At 38.0% G+C, this 23,856-nt stretch overlaps 1 protein-coding gene across 4 annotated transcripts; it reads right to left on the bottom strand.

The window, feature by feature from the left end:
* Window positions 1–759: 759 nt before the first annotated feature.
* On the bottom strand, window positions 760–23,821 carry rab11fip3 (RAB11 family interacting protein 3 (class II)). 4 transcript variants are annotated; one of them, XM_056738903.1, is made up of 15 exons: window positions 22,681–23,820; window positions 20,088–22,597; window positions 15,312–15,405; window positions 14,715–14,788; window positions 11,945–12,114; window positions 8,026–8,244; window positions 7,316–7,450; window positions 6,738–6,773; window positions 6,572–6,659; window positions 5,526–5,770; window positions 5,100–5,181; window positions 4,515–4,652; window positions 4,284–4,439; window positions 2,899–3,039; window positions 760–2,800 (listed from the first exon to the last, which is right to left on the bottom strand). In XM_056738903.1, exons 2-15 carry the CDS (start codon window positions 22,479–22,481, stop codon window positions 2,687–2,689), a joined length of 4,086 nt encoding a protein of 1,361 aa, XP_056594881.1. In that variant the 5' UTR covers window positions 22,482–22,597; window positions 22,681–23,820; the 3' UTR covers window positions 760–2,686. The 4 variants fall into 4 exon arrangements, with proteins under 4 accessions (XP_056594881.1, XP_056594882.1, XP_056594880.1 ...); XM_056738904.1 differs by having other exon boundaries at window positions 11,945–12,111; window positions 20,088–23,821; XM_056738902.1 differs by having other exon boundaries at window positions 20,088–23,820.
* Between the last annotated feature and the right edge of the window lie 35 nt (window positions 23,822–23,856).

Raw genomic sequence — 23,856 nt, 5'->3', positions numbered from 1 at the left:
CTACCTGTGACCATCACTCAATTCTATTATTACTTACTAGATGGCGCTTCAGGACACGTTAAAATCCATATTGACTTTATCTTGGCAAAATAGTTACTATACGGTATGCTATTGACCTGGTATGAATATGTTATTACACTGCTCGCTGAAATGCTCGATTCTGACTGGCCAGTCATGACATTTGCAGGTTCGTTATTCCCAGATAACAAACGATCAAACTAATAACACATAATAGCCGTGTCGTGTCCTGAATACACTCTCGGGTCTCATTTCTGCGATAATAACCGGCTGCCTGTACATCATCCCTTACTTAATGGGTTTAAAAACACCTTTCCAGCCCTTCATATTACGGTTTAAAAATATCTTAATATTTCAAAAGCTTCCATGACTATGGGTTCTGTCTCGAGGCTATTAAGATTTGAAAGAGACAGTTTATCATTTGTTCACCCTCATATCGTTAAAAACCTGTGACTCCTGGAGCAAAAAATAGTATATTGGGGATTTTCTCGGTGGTTTTGTCATACAACGGAAGTCAATGTTGTTGGGTTATCTACGTTCTTCCAAATAGATTCCTTTCTGATTTGTAGAAAAAAGAAACTCATACCGGTTTGGAATAACATGAAGATGTATAGATGATGAAAGAATTGTCATATTGGGTAAATTATCTTGTATAAATTCGTATGCATCCTCATATGTGTTCGTTAAGTGCAATTTGTTCAAAGCAACAAATAACATTTTAAACCAAATATCAACAGAGCAGGTGTTTTCGCTTAATTTATTGTTGACTTATTTATTTTCATTGAACCTTCATACAATTATTTGAAAATCTATAAGACCCCAAACAGTAAAAGATACATCTTAGGGGGCATCTTCAAAAGAAAGCAAAACATTCAGCAGAAGACAATACTGATAGATTTGATCATTTATACAGTAACCTTAACAATTAAGAGTAAACATCTGTACACTTCTGTCCTTGATTATAAGGAGTGCTTCTTCACTTTTATTCTGTATTAACATTTATGTAGAACTATTATTGGTCTTTAAAGTCTAAGTGGCAAGCAGAACTCCTAAGCAGGTAAATGTTTTCTTTGGACACTGGAAACATCTGTTGAATGTAAAATAATGTGCACAATTTCATTTGTTTAACGTCATATCGATAGCAGTAAATTCAGTTCTTCCTTCAAGGAAATTAAGGAATCTGACAGATCAAGACTAAAGTTCACAGAGGCTGAACTGTTCCTGTATTTTGAAGTGTCCGTCATAGTAGATACAGTAAATCTACTGTACAGACGAGAACAGCAGTCGACCATTTGGATGAGAAGGTCAGATCCCTTGGTCAAAGACTGAAGATAAATGACTTTTCTCAACTCCATTCCCCCATCATCCTTTACAAAACATCAGACAACAAATGTGAAATACTTTTGTGTAAGTATTGTATAAGCAGAAAGATAAAACCAGCAGCATGATTATACAGATAAAGATGCTGCAGCACTTTCACGATCCAAAATAAGATAAAGAAATAATCTCATGAGAACAGCATTTCGTTGCTCATCATTAAAAACTACAATCTCTGTTCTTGGAAGTATGACAAGCCGTGAGTATCAAAATCCCAAAGTAAAACTGAAGCATGCTTGTGCCAGATGACAGAGAGATGTCCATCCATTACATCACTCAAGTGGAAGACAAATCAAACAGAATCTCTCTTTCCCTTTGTTCATAAAAATATGTGAAGCTATCCAAAAACAAATAAAGAAAATGTTTTGAGATTAATATTTACATCCAAATTCCACAGAGAGCGAAATGACAGTAGAGTGCTGAAAGCCAGATATAAACAAACTGGCTCATGAAAAGTCTAATTCGTGTCTTGTCTCTGCTTGTCTTCAGGTGTCTTCTTTTGCATCTTTCCTTAAAACATTTTTGTTTTCACTTTTTAAATCAATTAGAAAGTAAAAAATATCTCTTTGAATAAAACATTGGAGTGCAGTGAATGGTTTGCTCCAGTGAATGTTCAGTCTTTTTGTATAGGAAATCAAAGTCTTTCTGAATGACTCCAGGACAGAGTAGACGGATATCCAGCAACAACTCAGCAAGAAAGTGATCTTTCTTGATCCTTTGCATTCTGCATCATCGTAATAAATAAGAGTTTAAAGACAACATGTACATGAGAATTATATAACTTACATTATATAACTAATATATAAGCTGCTCAAGGCAAAACAAATCTGGATCAAACTCAGTTAAGAGTCACAAGTCAAACAAACAGACACACGTTAAACCCTCAGGTCAGCAAATGTCCCTCACGTGGGCTGACGATGTGACTGTTTATCTTCAATTACACTGCTATTTAAATCAAAACATTTACACTGCACATCTATATATGAACATGTGCATATGAGACAAAATGTGAAATTAAATCTATGAATATCTTTCATATTCACACATCATAAATGCAGAAAGAGAAATGGTGCCTCGAACCCAAAACACAGGGACGTCACAGGAACCAACAGTCAATCTGTCTCTAGCACGCACGCACGCACACACACACACACACACACACACATACAGTGATCAGAATCAAATCATTTTTGTGTGAAAGCGGTGTTGATCAACACAGAATTCTTCACATTCTATCCGGGTCTGTTCAATGTTACAGTTTATGAATCACTCTTGAATGAACATGTCGTGATTATTTGACCTCCAGGATGGAGGGGTTACACTCCATGATGGCGACGATGATCCGGTCAATATAATCCTGCAGACGGAAGTTGATTTCCTCTTGTTTGTGTATCGCCTCCATCAGCTGCACACAAACATGTCAACAAAATTTAAATGGTGATATCAAACTCCAAGCAGCAACGCATCATTGTACTGGTGTGTGTGTGTGTGTGTAGTACAGACCTCAGTGCGGGAGACGTTGTTGATCTCAGCAGCGAGAGACTCGGAGAGCGACTCTGTAAACAGACTTTTTGCTCCCTGGATACTCAAATTTATAATCTGGCCATTCAATTCATCATTCTGTTCTTTCAGACTGCGATTGTCCTGCACACAGAGAAAGAGAGAGAGTGTCGCTTTACCTGTTTGAGTCTGTATGTGTGTTTACCCAGTGTTTCCCCTACCATTACCTTAGGGGGGCGCCTCTCACCCCTCCAAATGAACTTCCCGCCCCCCTTGAAGGTCAAGTTAATAAAATTTTTTATGTAGCGTCAGATCACAAGAGAAGTCATTTAAGGTTACCTTTCCTACATAACATGACTATACCTTGTTCTCGTATTAAACCAACTCATTAGCATTACGTCATTTATCTTATTTACATGGCAGCATGTCATTTCTGTTTCTACGTGGTCACGCCTTTACAATTCTCCTCTGCTCTCTGTATCGAGTTCTGACCCGATGCACGCGCACATACACAGGTAATTGCAGTCTCACCAGCGGTCAGAGAGCCGTGTAGGAAAATATGAAAAGCAGATACATTTTTTTTTAAGCAAAACAAAGCAACAGTCCGGTTACCACCGGATGACAGGTTTCCACCCATCTTATCCTTCGTTCCGTCCGGACCGCAAGACACAATGAACCCTCAAAAACTTCTTCTGTGGTTTAAATTGAGCATTGCCTTGACATTTATGTTGATTATGTTTTTCAACTATCTTTCAAATATCTTTATTTAGCGCCAAACGTGCTTCATTTTAACACTTTCCGCTCCGTGAGAGCAGCTTCTCCCGCCAAAGACATGTCACATATAAATACCTGCAGACACCAAGAGCAAGCTAATAAACGGAATGCAGCAATTATTAAGTATTTTTAGCTATCAGTCAGTTTACGGTTTTGCTAAATACATTTTTGACAGATTATAAACCATAACGTCTTGTATCTACATATAGCATTTATGATATTAATAGCATTAATAATCATAATGTAAGAGCATGTTTTAATTGGAAAGAACATTTAGAATCAGTTCTTATGGAAAGGCTTGCTCATGACATATTCATTTCAGTTGTTACTTTTTTGTCAGTAATTTTCTAAATATTAAAATAGAGCACAAGGACTTCGCTTCAGCACCAGAGCCTACAACACATATTCTCAGTTACCAGACCTTCTATGTTTCATATAGACCGTAGCTATCAGAATATAAAGTAAATGGCCTGATAAAACATTAGATTGATTAATTTAACATTATTTATTTAAAAAAAAGTATTGTCTGGACCTCAGCCACAACAAAATATACAGAGCCCCCATACGCCATAAACCTAGGGGAAACAATGTTACCTTTCAGAGTCTCAGTTTACCTGTTTGAGTCTGCGTATCTCCTGCTCCAGCTCGTTCTCTTTCATGTGCGTGTTGTACTCCTGCAGTCCACAGCTCGCCGATCGGCCTCTTTTAGCTTCTGTCTCCAATTTAAACAGCTGCAGATGTTCCAGCTGCTTTCTCAAGTCCTCTATCAACTACACACACACAAGCTATTAACAGAAGGAACACATACACGATCACATTTATGAATTCAACACGAGATCTCTTACCCCCTGTGTGCACTCCTTCTCTGTATGGTTGGTGTGATGTTCATGGCTCAGTTTGTCCGACATCTTCCGGCGAGATTCCATTTCTTCATTCAATCGTTCTGTGACATCATCTATCTCATCCTGCAGCTTTCTTTTCTCCTACACAAAACAAACCAAATGAAAGATTCGTTACCACAGAGACCTTATGTGCATTTGTGTGCAGGATTCAAAATGATCACAAAAGCAAGTGAGGTTTCTTTAACTAGTTAAAAAATGGTTGTTGTTGTTTTATTAGAAACTGTATTTTGGTACAAATAAACTGCGCATATGATGTGACCGCAAAAACTAATAATGAAGATAAATCTCTTCTATCCTATTTTATATTAGAAATATAAATAGTAGTAATATACAATTTTATAATATTTTCTTTTTGCTGTCACACCATAGTGCTTTTTATTTGTCAACAACCCATTAACATTTTTTTAAAACAAACCAAGCCCTGTTTTTATTATAAAAATTGCATATGTGAAATATTAATAGGAAGATATTTTTTTTGAGTTCATCCATGATTGGCAAAAGTGAATTTTGGACTGTGTTTTTCTATACCTCCTCTAGTCTCTCTATGTTGGCTCTCAGACAGGGAACACACGACCTTAACTCGCTGTTCTCCTCATCCAACTGATGAAGCCTAAACACACAGGAACACGAGACAAAAATCGCAGAATGATATTTTCTTTTAGGGCAGAGCACACAGCGAAAACATTTAAACACAATACTGGGTGAGAGAAAACAGAGGATTCTGTAAACACAGACCACATCGAGCCAAACTGAGATGTGCTCCACTCCACTAGATGGCAAGAGAGCAAACCAACCCAGACCCAAAGACAACAAAACAAAGCACATCAAACTGTTGTTTATTCTCTGGGGTCAGATAGGTGAACAGATTTTGCTCAAATTATGTTAGTTAAGTTTCATCAGTTCTTTATTTATACAGAATATAAAATGCAGTGATTTGTCCACCTTCACACTGACCTGGCCTGAAGGTTCTCGATCTCGAGTTCTCTCTCTCGCTGGAGTTTGGCAAGAGCGTCTCTGTGTTTACGAGTGTGTAGGTGTAATGTCTCCTCCGTGTGGAGCTCCTGTTCCTTCAGCTGTTCCTCCAGAGCGTTCGCACGGTGAACTAGAGTTAGATTCTCCTGCCGCAGACGAGTGATCTGCTCCTCGCTCTCCAACGAATCCGTCTCTAGCTCACACACGCGCTTCTCAAGTAATAACACCTGTCATACACAAACGAAATAAAACACAGACACATTAGATGTGCCCACACACATAGAAACCCACATTCACTAACACACAGATATATACACTAAAATAGACACACATTACATGTGCACACACATACACATAAACCCACACAGACACATTCATACATGCACACAAACAAAAACAAATACGCGCAAACGTACCCACATTACATGTGCACACAAACATACACTAAAAACCCCACACATAAACTAACACAAATACAAACACGTGGACGCACAGCACACACACAAAAGTATATACACACAAATGTCCACACATTAAAAAACAGGCCCATTACATGTGCGCACACACACATAAACATAAACACACACACATTAAAACAAAGGCACAGTACATGTGTGCCCATACACATAGTAACACAGACACACACCCAAATCTTAAAAATACGTATTACTTGTGCTAAAACACACACAGATAAACATAAAACACACACAGTAACACAGACACATAAGCACAAACAGACAAACATAAACAAAAACCCTAAATGTGCACAGACAAACGCAAGAACATTACATGTGCACACACACAGACACACACACACACAAACAAACACAGAAACAAAACATACACACAAACTTGCACACAAACACACAGAAACATTACATGTGCACACATACATACACAATATGTACACACACACATTAACAAATACACATTCAGTGGCAGTACAGTACAGCAAAACACTACGCAAAAGGACTGATCTGAAAACTCAGTACAGTTCATTATTTTGGACACAATATGAGATTCAGAACCTTGTCAGTGATGTCCCGATCCGCAAGGTCCAAAATATCTTGATTCAGATCGCCCATACCCTCCAGAGCACTGCACTGTTGCAAATGCCTGAAAAAAAAAAACATAGAACGGTCACATGAAGTGTCTATAAAACTAGTTTGATGAATAGAGAGAGCAGATTCTCACCTCGCTGCTTTCTTACTGGACAGCCTCTTACTGGAACTAAAGAAAACGAGAAAACAAACAGGAAAGAGTCAGGAAGAGAGAAGAGTGAGAGGAAAATAAACTTTCTCCAGGTCAAAAAAACATCCAGAGATGCTCGGCTCTTTCTGAATGCTCTTCTTTCAATGCTAATGACCTCACAGAACGCATATTAACAATTCTATGGAAGGTGTAACAAGAGAGTTTAAAAGGAGATTTTGTCCCTGTTAGACGGGTCTGATCTCGTAGAAACTCCTTTGCCAAAGTCCCCATGATTTTTAAGTTCCACTGTACATTGTTCATATTTACCTCACGAACATGCAATTGTGCATACATTAAACACACGACAAAACACACACATTCAAAATCAGATAAAGCAGAAGGTCACAGCACAAACATTCCATTTACAAACATGACCTTTTAAAAAGGCAAAACCAACACACCGTAGATTTCTTTGCATGGTAATGAAACACACACTGCATGCAGTGACACAAGTGTGTGTGTGTGTGTTTATGTGTGTGTAGAACACGCAGGCGAACAAGCACACGGCTGGAGCGTGTTACCTATTCATCTCTAACAGCTGCAGTCGCGTGGACAGATCCTCCAGACGGCTGATCTGCTTATGACAGTGAGTGCAGAAAAACTCCAGCGCCTCAGACTGAAGGAAGCTCTGAAAGCTAGCGGGAAAAGAGCTGGGGCTGATGTGGAGAGACCAGTGGAGAAATGAGAAGGTTAAAGGAGAGGGCGGCGTGGAGTATGTGAGTGACATTATGAGGAAAAAGAGGAAGAAAGCAGGAAACATTGCGAGATGGTAAAGGTCAGAGGAACACAGAGGTGAGGCATACAGTGCACGAGTGCGTGTGTGCGTGTGTGTGTGTGTTGTGTTTATACTGTGTTTCCATGCCGTCTTGAAGTGTGTGTTTGATATATCTCAATCACCTGACAACCAGTAAAACAATAACCACAATGACCTAACCTTTACTCGCCGTTAATAGATAGCTAAGATAAAAAATTTCATAATACACAAGGAGAAAGAGGGACTGGTCAACCAAACATTATTCACCTCCTGCAAGCTTTACCTATATCAACTTTAAAGACATATATCCCAAAATGTAGTACAGGTTAAATTGTGTAATTCATAAAGAACTTTTAAACAACCACAACTTGAATCTGAAAGATTATTTTAGCAATCTACATAAACACTTTTTATCAGTGATACTTTATATGATTTTAAGAAATCCCACATCTATAGGTTTTGCTTACTGTGTGTTACCTTGGTGAAAGCAGCATGAGTGGACGGGGCATTGGACTGTCAGGGTGTGGGAGGTGCTCCACATCTCCCTCCCCCTCCGTAGCGACTCTCCCCTCCTCCTGATTGGCAAAAAGCAGGTCTGAAGAGTTGTTGCTCTCTCCAAAATCCTCAAAGTGCTCCTCGTCTCCACCAATCACAGCCACCGTGGTGTGGCCATTCAGATCAGAGCCCAGCATGAACCTACCATCATATTAAATATAGATGTGATTAATCCATGTATATTTTAAAAGTACTATAGAGTGATCATATTTTCCACTACTGTAATTGAACAGATGGAGAAGAATTAAGAAATAATTTTTATTGTTGTTGTGCATTAATGTGGCCGAATTTACTAGACTCTTTTGAATGTAAGAACCTGAACCTTGATAGAATTTTTTTTTCTTTACAAAATATTCTGTAAGATTGAACATGAGCCTGTAGTAATTCCACATTTTCTTTATATATTATTTAGGTAATACTTCAAATGTAAAACAGTTTTTTATCAAAACTCAAAATCATCCTAAAATCGATTTTCTTTCGGCCCTTTTCCACTAACCTATAACTGACCCATTCAAACAAACACACTTTACAGAACATCACTTGTAAACTTTACAACTCCAAATTATCAATTTCATTCCTTCTGTAAAAACACAGACAAAACCTAAATATATGTTTGTGTTTATATCGGTCAAGGCTATATAATGTGACCATTCACTTTAATCTCCTGGCAGCCACAAAATGTATGAAGAATTTTAACTTGAACAGTGATTATAGCAACAGTGTTAAAACTTGACTTTGGTATAACTTTATTTGTCATGGTAAAGATTTCACGAAAACACTCAGTGACAGTTTACTGCCAGCTGATTGGACGAGCCAGTCTTTGATGTCCTGACAGTTAACCCGGTTTATGCATTTGGTGAACTCAGTGACCCAATACAGTAATACGACATTAAATATTTTTTACTTTTCAAACAGAACACAACTACAAAAAACTAACAAACATAATATCTTTATGCACAATAAAAATGACAAAAATGAAATTATTACATATTTCCACTGTTACATTACATTTAATCCTACATAAACACACAAGTCCTTCACAAAATTACCTCCACCTGACACTGCGGTTGGCCACGCGAAGCACGCGTGAAGAAAGTGATCGCATGATCAAGCGATTTGTTCTGTCTCTAGTGACTCTTAGCAACTGGGCAGCGCGAAACAAACCACAACGCTCGGCAACGAAATGCTGATATCGCTAAATAAACTAGGCTTTAACTGTTGTTTGATAGTTAAAAGAGGCTTACATAAGGAGCATTCCAGTCGTTTGTGACCCATTAAACCTGAATTAAGACCAAATCTCTGTTTAACAGCTAAAATTGCTCACAAAGCACAGCCGTACCGACGTGTATGTGTGTGTCCATAAAAGAGAGCCAGAGAACCTTAATCTGATTAACTGTGTGTGTGTGTACATCTATTGAATAGGATTAATCCCCATATGCATGAATTAATGTTGTCTAAGAGAGTCAAGATCTGCTAAGGGCTAATAATAGAGCAAGTGTTTTAAAAATAAATTTGACACCATTATTTAAAGATCCCATTCCCCGGGACAAACCTTTATTTAGTGTGTAATGTTGCTGTTAGAGCATAAACAATACCTGCAAAATGATAAAGCTCAAAGTTCAGTGCCAAGCGAGATATTGTCTTTAACAGAATTTGCTTTTCATGGACTAAAGAGAACAGCTGGAATCGGACTACAGCTCTCTACTTCCCAGGTACATGATGTCACTATTCAGAGTGCTTTTAATTACCTCCACCCAAAGGAATAAGCCAAAAAATGGGTGATGCCTTCCTCTGAGAAGAGGAAGAGCAACTGGAGTAGTGTTTGGTTATTAGAGATTGTAAACATTTGACTGAGCTACGTGTTAAACTACATACACTTTCATCACAGTCCTACAGATGGTCATAAGAATTCAGTTACATGCATTCTAATAAATAACAGCTTCCATGACTTTACCATCGGCTGTGAAAGCTGTTCTGTGTAATAAACTGATATTGTGTGTGTGCGGATAGCCTACCTCTAAAACACTTCTATAAAACATACTATTAAATCCTGCATGCAAATGTCTCCTGGTCAATCTGCTTGTTTTATTATCCAACTCGGGTCCAATATAAAATGTCAAAACTAACGCTTCTATTATTAGTATTAATTAATATAACCGACTGACGCCATTCGGTCCAGTTTCATTTCCCTCGAAATCCAGTTGTTTTGTTAGAAGAGGGACAGCGGTGAACAATAGACTTGAAATATAAAGCGTTTCTTGAAATTAGAAACATGAACATCCATTATTAAACACCCAAAAAACATAATCAAAGCCTCAAAAACTGAAAAGACTGGCTCCTTTAAGACAGGATCTTTATTCCCATTAGTTTGTTTACATAAACATTTTTGTTAAGAGACAGTGAAATCAAATTTGTGCATCAAAACCACTTCTATTCTGATAATAAAGAACGTTTAGAAGTCAGCAAATGTGACAGCTTAATGTAACGTTCGGTCGCCACCAAAAAAAGCTAAACTTGGTCCGGCTGTCAGTTGGAATATTACAACCAAAACACTGACATTACAGACTCATGCACATCGATCACTTCACTGAATACTCAGCAATAAAATACTTCCTACTTCACCAGTCCATCTGTTTTCAAATCCACTTCATTTAAATATCATAAAATTGATGTTTGTCAAAAAATGACATTCACAATACATGGAAGTATTTACAAGAAGCAGAAGGCAAGGGTTGATCGCTATCTTTTCAGTTGTTTCTTATATTAAGGGAACAGTGAAAGTTTGATATAATGTTTCATTTTCCAAACAAAAGATGATACATCTTTGCATGATTTGTAACATTAAATTACTCCTTATCAGACCCCGAACAGACTCTAAACGCATATTAAGCAGCAATTTGCGGTCAGTCCACCTCAGCAGACTTCATATCTCTTGATATCTCACAGCTCTAGGAAAAAATCCACAAGTTATCGTAATACTCAATGTATTTCCCAAAACTCTAAATGTGCGTTTCAGGAAGGACAGTGTTGGCGAGACACTGTGACCCTGACATGGCAGGAATGCAAAATCAGGAGAAACACACAAGGACAGATAATATATTTTGCAATGATAAAAAGTAACAGGCAAAATGAGCATTAAAAATAAGTGATGAATAAACTCTTAGCTGCAGGAAGACAGAAAGAGCAAACTCCACACTTCCTCCAACCAGGAGACAGGAAAATAAAGACTGACACTGATAACACACACGGACAGACACACAGGAAACAGGAACACCTCTGTCAGCTGAACTCCATTCATCACCTCTTGGAAAATAAGAATCTCTTGTCAGCAGATACTAACATAAACACAAATACACACACACACACACACACACACAAACAGCACAAAAACGTGTCTTTCTTCAAACAAAACAACCTCTGCAATTCTGCACTAAAACAAAAATGAAGTCCGTATTGTCCCCTTCCTTCAAAACTCCTGAAGTATTTGTGGCATTTTCTTCACAAAACAACAAGAAACTAAATGCCAAAGAAATGGATTCATGGAGAATACATTGTGTTATATTGTACCAAAGTTTACATTCTTTGTGAGATTACTGATATAAGACAAAAATACTTTTTGCTGATACCTTCAAGGTCACTGAAACGTTGTGCTTTACAGGTCAGAGATCACAATTCAACAGGAAGACATGCAGCTGAATCACTGAATCAGCGTTTTGAACTGATTCACAATAATGAACCCAACACTCTCACACTCCATCATTGTAATAAGAGCATAAATATTGAACGCATTATGCCTTTACAAAGGGTGCAATGTAATATTTGTGTATGATGAGTATTGTACCTGTTGCGATCATCTCCGTCCGTCAATGTATTTTCAATCCCGCTGTCCGTCTCCACATCCTCGTGAAGTTCTGGATGGACCAGAGCTGTCGTATCTTCATCTGTGAAGGTTTCACACTCGCTGTAGGCACTTTCTGAGCCGAGATAGGCACTGTCAGAGATCTCCGCCTGCTGGGACCACACACACACAAAGATTACAAATACATCAAATGTGGACAGCGAATTAAACATCGGTCTCTGTCAAAATTCTACAAAATCTCTTTCGTAATGAATGTCAAACAGGTTTGAAAGACATGCGGGTGAGTACATGACAACAGCGTTTATGTTCTTGGGTGAATGTTTTACTCAGTTTTAGGTAATGAATTGATCCAGTGGCTAATGACAAATTAAGCTATCAAGTAATACAGGTTCAAAGATTACTTCTACAAAAAAAAATATGTACCAAGAAAACACCATTAGCTGTGCCTTTGGTCAAGTAAATATCTATATATCTCCAGACACAGATTTAACAAGCCGTTTTATCATATTTCTAAGTAGTTGCACATGACCTTGTAGTTGACAAAACGTTTTCGCAAGCTTAAAACACAAAAACTTATCTTACACAGATTCTTTATTACTACCAGTATTAGAAAACGGTTAATGAATGGAATAATAATATGTATTTTTTTAACAAGTTGATACATAGGCAAGATTTTACTTTTTGCCTTCATAATTACATTTAAGCATCACAATTTGTTTAAAAGAAAAGAAAGTCGGTTAATTTTGACAGGTGCATATAATACGTTATAAAATTGTCTATAATCCCACATGATATAATTATCCTTGTCCATAATGGGAAACAGCCGTCATCTGACAGTATTCTAGAAAAATGATCTTTGATCTACTATACTATACTATGAACGCTTACGTAAAACAACAGACGTTCACCATATATTGCTTGGTATTATAAATTAGCACTAAAAGCTCAAACAAACCAAATGCTATGAATCTCAAACCTTCCATCCAGTCACTCAGTTCTTAGCAAAAATCCATTTAAACCTGTAACTCAAAACCTGACGTACCTGTGTGAGTCCAAGAGTGGCTCGTACAGCAGGAGAGGCCATAACCAAAACCATTCTCACTATCACAGTACTGCCCTAACAAACCTTAACAACAACTGCTTCCTCTGCCGCTCACAGTCATGATGACAGAGTCAACAGTGAGAGAGAGTGAGCGAGAGAGAGAGAGTGGAAAATAAAAACTAAAGTCCGAAGGGCACCAGGTGCCACAGAGGGGTGGGGTGTGTGGCCAACACAACATTAATGTTCCAATAGAAACTCACAACACAAACAAGACTGTGTAACTACATTCTGAAGGTGTGTCTTAAAACTCAGTGAAAAGTCTAACTAGACAGCATTTCAGACATCAGACACATCCGTGATGCCCTAACATGGTTGGCAGCCAACTAGGTTTTGAAACACAGCCACAACTGTTCTTCAGGACGGGCTGGTCTCACGTGAACTAACAGCTAAAGATATCAAAACATGATCAACCCACACACAAAACTTATTTGTGACAACAGGTTTCACCAAACTCATATGTCATGTGAATAATAGGTGTGTGTTTTAGCAAAACTGTCATCAGCTTGTCCTGTATATTGTCAACATTGTGTGTGTATGTGTCTGGACGAGGTGTTACGCTACACCACCTCAACCTGTGTGTTTTGAAAGCAAACATGGAAACAGAACATTCATTCACCACTAACAGGAAAACACACAGGTGTGTTTGCGTGTATGTTTTTCTTCAGAGCCGACGTTAAGACAGAAATAAGGAATGGATAAAATAAGATTCCAGAAACAGCTTTGGAAAAGCAGTTTGCAGTTTACATTTCTAAACATTCAGACTGAATGTATAATTATCATTTATATTTACTCCCTCATTATGGGATGCGTTTCTCATATCATATTTCATATCACGCAAGCTTTAACTCTATAGTTATATAACACAGATCTCAAGAATGTTTTATTCTGATTGGTGAATCACATTCTGCTTTCAAAGTGTTTATATGACTCCTAAATTGTATGATTTAACTCACATCAATATATTATCTCTAATTATTTATTTCATGGTTATAACTGACATAAAGCCCCCCCCCCACCTTCACAACAAGGCCCTGTTCACTGTATCTGAAAGTTTTGGTCATATTATTATACAAATAAACAATTTTACAACTGTGCTTTTAGAAACCTTAAACTCATTTAACCTGTATTTGATTTGGTTTGACTGGACTTAATATTACTAAGCAAAAAGTAGCATTATATTATATATTTTATTTGACAAGTACCAGCATATCCTCACTTTGGAGAATCATTTAAATACTTAGTTTTTTTCACATTTATAAATGCTGGGCTTGTTTAACCTAAGGTTATGTAAATTAAGCCAACAGTCGGGTCTGTCCAAATGGGTTAAAACAACCAAACATTTTTTTTGTAGCATTTAAAATGTTCTTTATTTAGAACCATGGTATATCTCAAATTACTATGTTACTATATTCTTGTTTGTAAGAAAAACTTTTCAGCAGAAACCAGAGAGAAGCGCTCCTGAAGAGCAATACACACACTGCAAGTTTTCTTTTTATGAAAGTTCTCCTGCGGTTTTTTAATCTTTAAGGGAATTTGTGGAATGTGCTGGTCTGGATTCCAGGATTCTACAACAATGGTATACAAAATTCAGATTCCTACAAGCATGGAGCGAGGCATGAACATGATAATGCCAGCATTGATGTTTTATACCTCATCGTATTCCTCTGGAGGTCCACCGGCTTCCACTGAACTGAGTCGAGTCTTGTAGAGATCTGGATCAGACCCTGTTAGAGAGGAAATATAAACTATGGTCACATAATTATCTGTTTAACGTATCAGAAAATTGCTTATGAATGTGACGTTTAGATTCTAATATATTTATGAAGAGACAGAAATGTGACTTGTGAAACACAAGACGTCCAGCAGACCATTAGTAACATGAAACTACACCTGCTCTGACTCTGACATCATTATCTACGAAAACGCTTTCACATTGATGTCATTACAAAACCACAGGAAGATGAACGTATCTGCTCGCGAATTCAAGCTTCAGCTATGACATCATTCGACTTAATTTCAATCTCAGATTTTGCTACACCTGTTACTGTAAAAGTTATTTGTTTTGACAAATTCGTCTACCCGACCTGGCAGGTAAAAGGACTTTTAACAGAAATGTCTTAAAGGAAAGACAAAACTCAGATGTCGTTATTTATCTGTGTGCTTGGGTTTTCTAAACAGTATTTCAGGAGAAAATGCAAGACTTTCTTCATCAGATAAAATCGTCACATTAACAGTGAATGTCTGTACCTTCGCCACTGATAGCGCTGATGCCTCTGTGGAAATCCTCGAAACTGATCACGCCCAGACCACTGGGATCCAAGAACCTCGTAAGATCCTTCACCTGAAACAAATCACACTGCATCCTCAACTGAATGACCATACATCTGCATCAAGCAAAAGACAAACGCAAAAACGGACCCTCCCAAAAACACAGAGAGAAAAAAAAGGAAGAGGAAGTGGTTGAAGATGAGAAATAATGATTTGATAAGTTGGTGCATTCATCTTAAACAGACTCTCCTTGTAAGCAATTAAACATTACCACAAACTATAACTGATAAAACATTTTTTTTGGGGAAAATACATTACCCACAAACACAGAATATGCTACACACGTATACAATAACTAAGCAACAGGAGACACACTGCAGTATTAAGTGTTGTCTAAATATGTTACTGTCCGTGTGTGTTGCAACAAACCACAGAAACCATGTGAAATTATGACCCATAATCAGGAAGTGCGTCACTGATATGCAATCTATGAGTAATTTCTTATACTTCGATATATATATTTTATATTTATATAAATATATATAAAAAAAAATATATATATATATATATAAATACACATACATACATATACAGGGCTCTCTTGAGTAACATTTGAGAGAGGTCGCACTGGTGCTACCAAGTGTTGGTGGCACCAGCCCTTTTCATTTGGTAGCACCAGACTCGGGGGTGAGGCAAGAAAAAAGAAACACTAAAACTACATCTAAACGTGTTTAATGCATTAATAAATGAATTACAAATTAATACATATCATTGTTGTTTAAACATGAACAAGGCTTTACCATATTTAAAACATCTTTAAAAACTAAATTATTGCATCCTACTGTTTTCATTTATTGCAAACAACAATACGGAGAACCCTATTCCTTTAATATCAGTGAGTGTTTTTTGGCCAGTAGTGTGAATATTACAAACAGTGATCTTTCCCAACAGTTCATGTTTATGAAAATGACTACTTTTAAAGGGGTAGCTGCTAAAATGCCAATTTCGAAGTGTTTATATGTTTGTGTCAGAGTAAGAAGACATGAAAGAGAACTCGGTTTACCATCTTGTGCCCTGACTCTCTGGGCACGTGCATCATACCCGTCAACACTCCCGTTTTGCCCGGAAGTCTCCTGTATTTCACACCCATCTCCCGCCACCCCCTCCCCATTTCATTATTTCTCCCATATTTCTGTTATTTCTCCTTTGAAACTCCTCGACCGACAGGAACTGGAAGGCGTTCAAGTGAACAGGGGGGTGGCTCCGTGACTTGAGCCACTGATCATTTGCACTCACAGCCTGAGGTCCCCTTTCATAGGAAAAATTTAACAGTAGCCGAAGTGGACTAGAGAGGATTCACCCCTAAAAAGTTCAAACGAATTACACCGCTAAAGGTCCACATATACCACTCCCTGTTTTCCATTTAACGCTTGCTCCTCACAGTCTGTGTCTGCCTACTGGAGACGACAGATCGTTCCATGGACAGGTAGATGCAGTAGGCTTGAGTCTACTAGCTGTTGTTGTTACACTTTCATTTCCTTTACACAAAATGTGTTATGAAAAGAGTGTTATTTTCAGACAACTGTGAATAAAACAGAATAGAATAATTGCAATACGTAAACACTGTTAAATTCATCCATCCATGTAAATAAAATCATTCTGCTAACTATTAAAGAAAGTTAAAACAACCAAACTACGGGACGCGTGAAGGGACAAACTACTCAAACTACTACTAATCAAACTAAATAGAGTTTAACTACTTTTTTAAACCACAATTAGATGAAAGTTATTTCATGGCTGACATTGAGATCTCTGGCAAAATTTAAATGATAAATTAAAATGATAACTTGCAGATACACCATAGATTCATGGCCCTTGGAGCTGCTTTAAACAGTCTGTCGTATTATTCTGAATAAATGTAATGACTTACATTTTAAGAATTTAACATGAAAATTATGTTATTTTGGATATAAAGTAATTAAAAGATTTAAAATTACTATAACAGAAGGGTGCCCCCTCTGCCCTGCACAACACCATCGCAACCCCCCAACAACAGCCCCATGGGTCTAACGGAGTTTGGTACACAAATGTTGACAGGTATGGCGAGCATTATCTCAAACAACACGTGAGAACTGAAGGCTTTCAGTGATTGTTCTTCATGAAAGTTGCCTACATTGTTACATATGCGTGGCTTTAATCAATAGCGACTCACAAAAGAAACTGAATGTCTAACATTTTGTGCTCTTCGCAGTATTGTCGGAGATTTTAATACAATAATATAGTGCTTAAAGTTTAATTTTTATTTCAGATATTTGACTGAAGCATTTTCACATTAACCAAATATTCAATAATTCAAAAGCGTTTATTCAACTATTAACATCCTGAGTCAATCGAGGAGCTGTCTCAACCTTTTTGTAAAAGCATCTACATAGAGGCGTGAAAACCAGCAAGTCATGAGTCAGCTTTGATTTCACACTTTAAATACACTACATGACTGACTGATTCTTATGAAATCTTCCTGACTGAATCTAATGAAATCTGAGAAGTCCTTAATAACATCAGGGTTGAATATTTTGAGTGAGATCCCATTATGAACACTTTCAAAAGAGAAAAAATTTCAATACAGATATTCTATTTCTATTAATTTACATTCCATCACACTCTTTCCAAGATGGTTAAACTTCAAAGTACTGTCGCACCAGTTTACAGGTACTTATAAGATGCTTTTCCTCTGTTACCTGATGTATCCCTTCACTTCCTGGAGACCAGACTTCCGGGTGAGAATTTGCATCTTACGTCAAGAATTTCCATAGACACCGTATCATTCGGGTAAACAGGTATAAAAATTTGCATCAGACTAACCGACACACACACATTGTATGTTTTATTCTCTCCGTGGGGACAGTCCATAGGCGTAATGAGTTGTATACTGCAAAAACTGTATATTTTATCACCTAAACCTAAAGATCGTAGAAAATCTTTCTGCATTTTTAGATTTTCAAAAATTATCGTTCTGTAAACTTTATAAGCTTTTTGTGCCCGTGGAGACAACCATTTTTATCCCCATAGTGACACAGGTTTAGTCCTCCATTAACATATAAAAACCAAGTCCACACACACAGACAAGATATGTGTACTAAAATTTTTACACCCAAGATTAAACTAGTCTATTTAAGACAAGAAAAATATCTATAACAACAAGCTTAACGTATCAAACAAATAAACACAACAGTCTCACAGCCCTGATATTTCAACCCTAAATTCAACAACTCATCAACATAAGTAACAATTCATAAATTGAACTGTATTTTTAACTTTGTTGTTTAGTTTCTGTTTCTGTCTACCTGTTTCTTCATCATTGAATCTTTCTTCACCCCATCAGCCTCCCGTACATAAAACATCTCAGCGATCCAACCTGCCAAACAAGCCTTACCAATGTAAACTCCCATCACATGATCAGAAGAAACCTCAAATCCTCCCGTTTGAATTTTTATCCAATCACAACAGACACGCAGGAATGGCCCTTGAGGCTGCAATGGGTTAAGGGTTGTAATTTCACCCATGAAACTGTAATCTACTGTAAATAGGACACTCAAACTTGCTTTATGTTGCAAATTTGTGATGCGATGCACATAACAGCACAGGTTAAACTTTAAACTTGTTAAACAGTGTCACAAGCTTTTTTAGAGACATCGTAAATTCAATCCACAGAGACAAGAAAACAAATGTAAAGTGTAATATTTACAGGTGTCTAATGTGCATTTCTAAAATGAAAACTAAAGGATGGAAAGTGTTCACTTCTTTTTCACTCCTGCCCAGTCTAACCTTTCAGCTGATCAGATCAGCAGTTTTAACATTGACAAAGAGCCAGACTTCCGGCATCAAATCCATCCTCTTAAACACACAATGACATGTGCCTGAGGAATGTCAAGTTAACAGGGGGACGCAAGTCTATAGTCTCATCTGAACAACTAAACAACCGCAGAGGGATTTTGAGATCGGTACATTCAATGATTGACTACATACAGTGCATACGATGTTACACAGATGTTTACATTTATTCATTTGGGAGACGCTTTTATCCAAAGCGACTTAAATTGCATTTATACATACATACATTTATACTTGGGCATATGCAATCCCCTGTGATCGAACCCACAACCTTGCATTGTTAACGCAATGCTCTTACCACTGAGCTAAAGGAAAGCTCAGAATTGCTGTATGTCAAAAACTTTTAACTATCAGGAATAGGAAAAACTACCTTCTTGCTGCTTCCCACCTACAAACATTACTGCAAAACTTACTGACATGCATCACAAACCAAATATCAAAGATGCAAGTTGTCACCCACACTTTAATAAGAAATAACCCTTAATTTATTGTAATAATTTGCATTGAACTACAACCTTAAACAGATAGTTTTCAAATTAACACAATTTAAGATTTTTAGGTATTTTCAAATAATAACAAAAAAAAGAGGACTGATAATAAAAATTTGTTTAAAGACATTAACAAATTTCGGGATATGAAATATGCAGTATATAAAAGTACTAAAATGTTATAGCTCGTCACATCTCCAACTCACTCTTAAATAGCTTTGAGAGAAAGAAGGAAAGAGAGAATGAGACACAGGGAGTGGTGGGCTTTGAATAATAAAAGAGCAGCTCTAGGGTGTCACACCATTATCAAGTGTCACTTGACCCAAAAGACAACGAAAAAAAAAAAAAAAAAAAAAACAAACACACAATGACTAACCTGTTCAGCTCCATATGCTTTTGCAAACTCCATAAACTCCTCGATATGTACAAATCCATCACCGTCCTGATCCAAAGCCTGGAAAACTGCCCGAAGAGCAGAATGTTCCTCATCTCCTCTGGCCAACACAGAAACTATAGGCACGTTTATCAAATCAGAAGTGACCCTCTGGTCATGAAATGAATCGTTGTGCAGAGCTTCCGAGGCTTTGCAAAGACCCAGAGTCATTTCTTGAGTATCAGGTGTTTTCTCCATAAGGGTCAAGTAAGCCTCCCCGTCCAGACCGGCTCCACACGGAAAGACATTTCTAGACGGAGAGCTGAGGGACACAGAGCTTACTTGTTGCTCCTGTGGCAGGTCTGGTTGTGATAGTATCACCTGATGGAAATCATCCTGATGAGTGGGCTGAGAAGGAAGCTCCGCCTCTCCCTCACTTAACTTGCTGGGAACTTCTTGATCCCACCCCACAAGTCCACCCATCATGGTCAGCTGATCACCTGCACAGGTAAAGGGAGTGAACTCTGGCGAATCCGGATTGCTTGCACATTGAAGAATGACTTGATTGTGAATAGACATCCGGCAATCCGTTATCTCTTCTTCGTGTAAAGAAACACTGTGAAATTTCTCTTCGTTGTTGGACATGCTATCGTGATTGTCATGGTGAGGTGTTGTGTCTTCTTCAAGTGGAACTTTGACAATTGTACTTGAATTTGAAGTTAATTGGTCCGCAGGCTTAAGATTTTCCACTGGTGTGTTGTCTGTAATTTTCTGAGCAGTGATTTCTTCCTGAAATGCTTGATTCAATCTATTTAGTTCTTTGTGGTCATCCAGTATACATGCTTTTAAGTCTAAATTGTCATTGCAAACTTGGAAATTGACTTCAAAATCATTTGACTTGCCTCTAAGAGCAGTTTCTTCCTGATTTTGATTCAAATCTGAGAAGATATTTGTCTGTGTAACGCTGTGTGGATCCTCTGTCGTGGTTGAATCGCCTGTACGCTGTTTTTCCATAGCCTCAGGAACACTGTCTGGGCTAACTGTTACTGCATCTGTAATATTATGAACTTTATTATGAATTTTAAAGTCAGGTGAGCTTGCATTAGACTGTTGGTTGGGTTGTGTTGTGGGCTGCGAGTCGTCAATCTCAGGTGACATAACAGGTTTACAAGAATTTGAAGATTGCACAGCTTCACAGGAGGTTAGTGCACCAACGTCAAACATGTCAGCAAAAATGTCTTGGCCACAAGCAAGCGCAAATAAGGCTTTGGCGTCAGTAGTTGATGTGGATTGGCTGTGGTCCTTAGGGCAGGTGTAAGACTCGGGTGAGAGATCAAGTAAGGCATAATCTTCAGTTGTGTTTAAGGCCAATGTGGATTCAATTCTTCCAAGATCAATTAAAGGATCTATAGAGGTGACTGCAAGAGGGTTACCTTCAGTTTCCAATTCTCTGTCAGAATTGCACTCTGTGTGTGAGTCATGTAACGTCTCATTATAAGGTTCAGATGATATCCAAGACTCTGGTCTCGTGCAGATGGTCTCTTCTTCAGATATTAGCAGTGTTGTTTCTTCAGTAGTTTCTGTTATCCCCAGGCTCTGGAGTTCATTGTCAATGGTTTTGTTAATAGCTGAGGGCGTAGAATTCTCCTGTTCAGAGCACAGACCTCCAGCCAAAAGTCCAATGGGTGAAGAAATCTCTTTCTCGTCCAGTGGAAGGGATGCACCGTCCTCATAACACTGCATGAGCGATGATTCTCCACATGTCACCGACGTGGTGGACTCATGAAGTAGGGTGGTGGATGACAGATAGTTGTGTTTACATGTAGGTGGAGAAACCGCCAACAAACCTTCAGATTTCACAATCGGATTAGTCCCATGTGAAGAAGAGATCTGACTTTCCTCATTTACAAATCTCCTCTTCACTAAAGAATTATGGTTGAATTCACAGTTTGTTAAATCTGTGTCCTCGAGCACAAGGTGGGATTCTTGTAAAAATGTTTTCTCATCTATGCTCACTTCTAAAAGATTTGTAGGTGTCTGTTCAGGACTTGATGGAGTGGATGTGGAACTAAAATTGATTAGATCTCCAACAACATTGCCTGAACTCCCCGGATAATCCTCATCTTTGGTATGAGGTGGCGGAGTCTCCCAGTCAGGGCAGACACATTCCAGATTATTTCCCCATTGATATGACTGTCCTGAATACCGAGAAGCCCAAAACAAGTCATTCAAGTTGATGGTGTTGTCTTGAAAAATCTCATCAGTGGAATCCTTAACAGAACTGTTATCTTTATCCACAATGAAAAATCCAAGAGAATCCTGGTCAGATTTCCATTCTCCTTTCCCACTCACCTCCCACTCGGAACAACCCTGAGGGCTGGAGAGAATTTGCTCCATTGAGATAATTCTGTCACTCCAGCGACAAATGTAAATACTACAGAAAATCCAATACTTTGTATTACGATCCCACAAGGTAATAATCTTCGGAATTCAGCCCCAGTTGGTGACCTCTTCTAGCATACACACAGAAGGAAAAATACTTGTTCAGACCCATAAGTGTCCACCAGTCTGTAAATAATCAAATGGGAATATTTACTTTGGCAGACATTGGAATAATGTTTCACTCCCATAACATGGCTCCTTTTGAATGATAAGATATTGTTTCTGTATGCAAAGCTACTATCCACAAGAAAAAGTTTGTCCCATTTCCCTGTTTCACTTCAAACAATCTAATTTACTTTCATTTTAAGAAAAATATAATCTGTAAAAATATTACAGGATGCATTAAATGTTATCACAAATTTTACATTAGTTTTAAACTCATAGATGTAGACCCTCTCTAACGGTCTTAACAGTGTGAAACACAGACTGTCCCGTAGGTTAATAACATAACGTTATTTTACATAATATACTGGAAGTGTATTTGAATAAAACCTATTGATTAAAATAATAAACCTTAAAAAATATCCAAAAAAAAGCACAAAACAATATTTCATACAGACACCAAAGAATACAATGTTTTAACCCGCGGTGGTGTCAAATAAAGGGGAACTAAAATAAGCCTTTAAATCACAGAATGTACTAGCATCAGCATCCTGCCCATCTGAGGTAAACCCACTAGCCGGTTAGCTAGCCCATCCGACCCCCTCGTTTGATTTCCCGGTTTGAAATAAAACACGATCCTCAATGTGTCTTCGACTCCCCGTCAAAATTCATTGAATCCGTTACTTCAATTCGACTGTGCGTTTTATTCCTCAAAATATATTTGCTTCAAAGTAACACAGGCCAACATCCAGGTCGAGTCGCGCGAGTCATCCACCTGCGCTTGTTATTAGCCTGTTAGCGCGATAAAATAACCTCGAGACCACCGATAATCCCACAAATCAACCGCGTGTACTTTTATTACAATCCCTCGGAGACACATGTATCCGTTTTTATCTGAAGTCCTTGATTTAAGGTGCTCTCGTGCGGTGTTGTTTTTAATCGACGGGTGATGTTTCGGTAATATTTATCTCCCTCTCCTCTCATCAGCAGCAATACACAACCACTGCTGTCTCACGCATACACTCCTTAGAACACACATATACACGAACCGACGTCAGACACACGCATGCGCAGCGTAGGCGCCGCAGTCTGCCTCTTTAAACCACAGCGCATCAGAAATCATTCCTCGCGCGGTTAAGTTCCGTTGCGATGGGGACGATGGAACATTTATAACGGAACTATTTGAATGGCACATACCCGCCTCTGTGAAGTAATGGTATGACGCATT

The sequence above is a fragment of the Triplophysa dalaica genome, chromosome 23 (genome assembly GCF_015846415.1).
Source record: "Triplophysa dalaica isolate WHDGS20190420 chromosome 23, ASM1584641v1, whole genome shotgun sequence".
NCBI lineage: Eukaryota > Metazoa > Chordata > Actinopteri > Cypriniformes > Nemacheilidae > Triplophysa > Triplophysa dalaica.
Note: the sequence above shows the minus strand (reverse complement) of the source record. Positions and strands in the feature narration are given on the sequence as shown.

Coding starts and splice junctions, on each gene's coding strand:
- rab11fip3 (XM_056738902.1), bottom strand. CDS start 22,481: ATGGAGCAAATTCTCTCCAGCCCTCAGGGTTGTTCCGAGTGGGAGGTG. Junction 12,115..14,714: donor CTCCAGAGGAATACGATGAG/GTATAAAACATC, acceptor GTGTGGTCCCAG/CAGGCGGAGATCTCTGACAG. Junction 7,451..8,025: donor CTCATGCTGCTTTCACCAAG/GTAACACACAGT, acceptor TCTCCACATCAG/CCCCAGCTCTTTTCCCGCTA.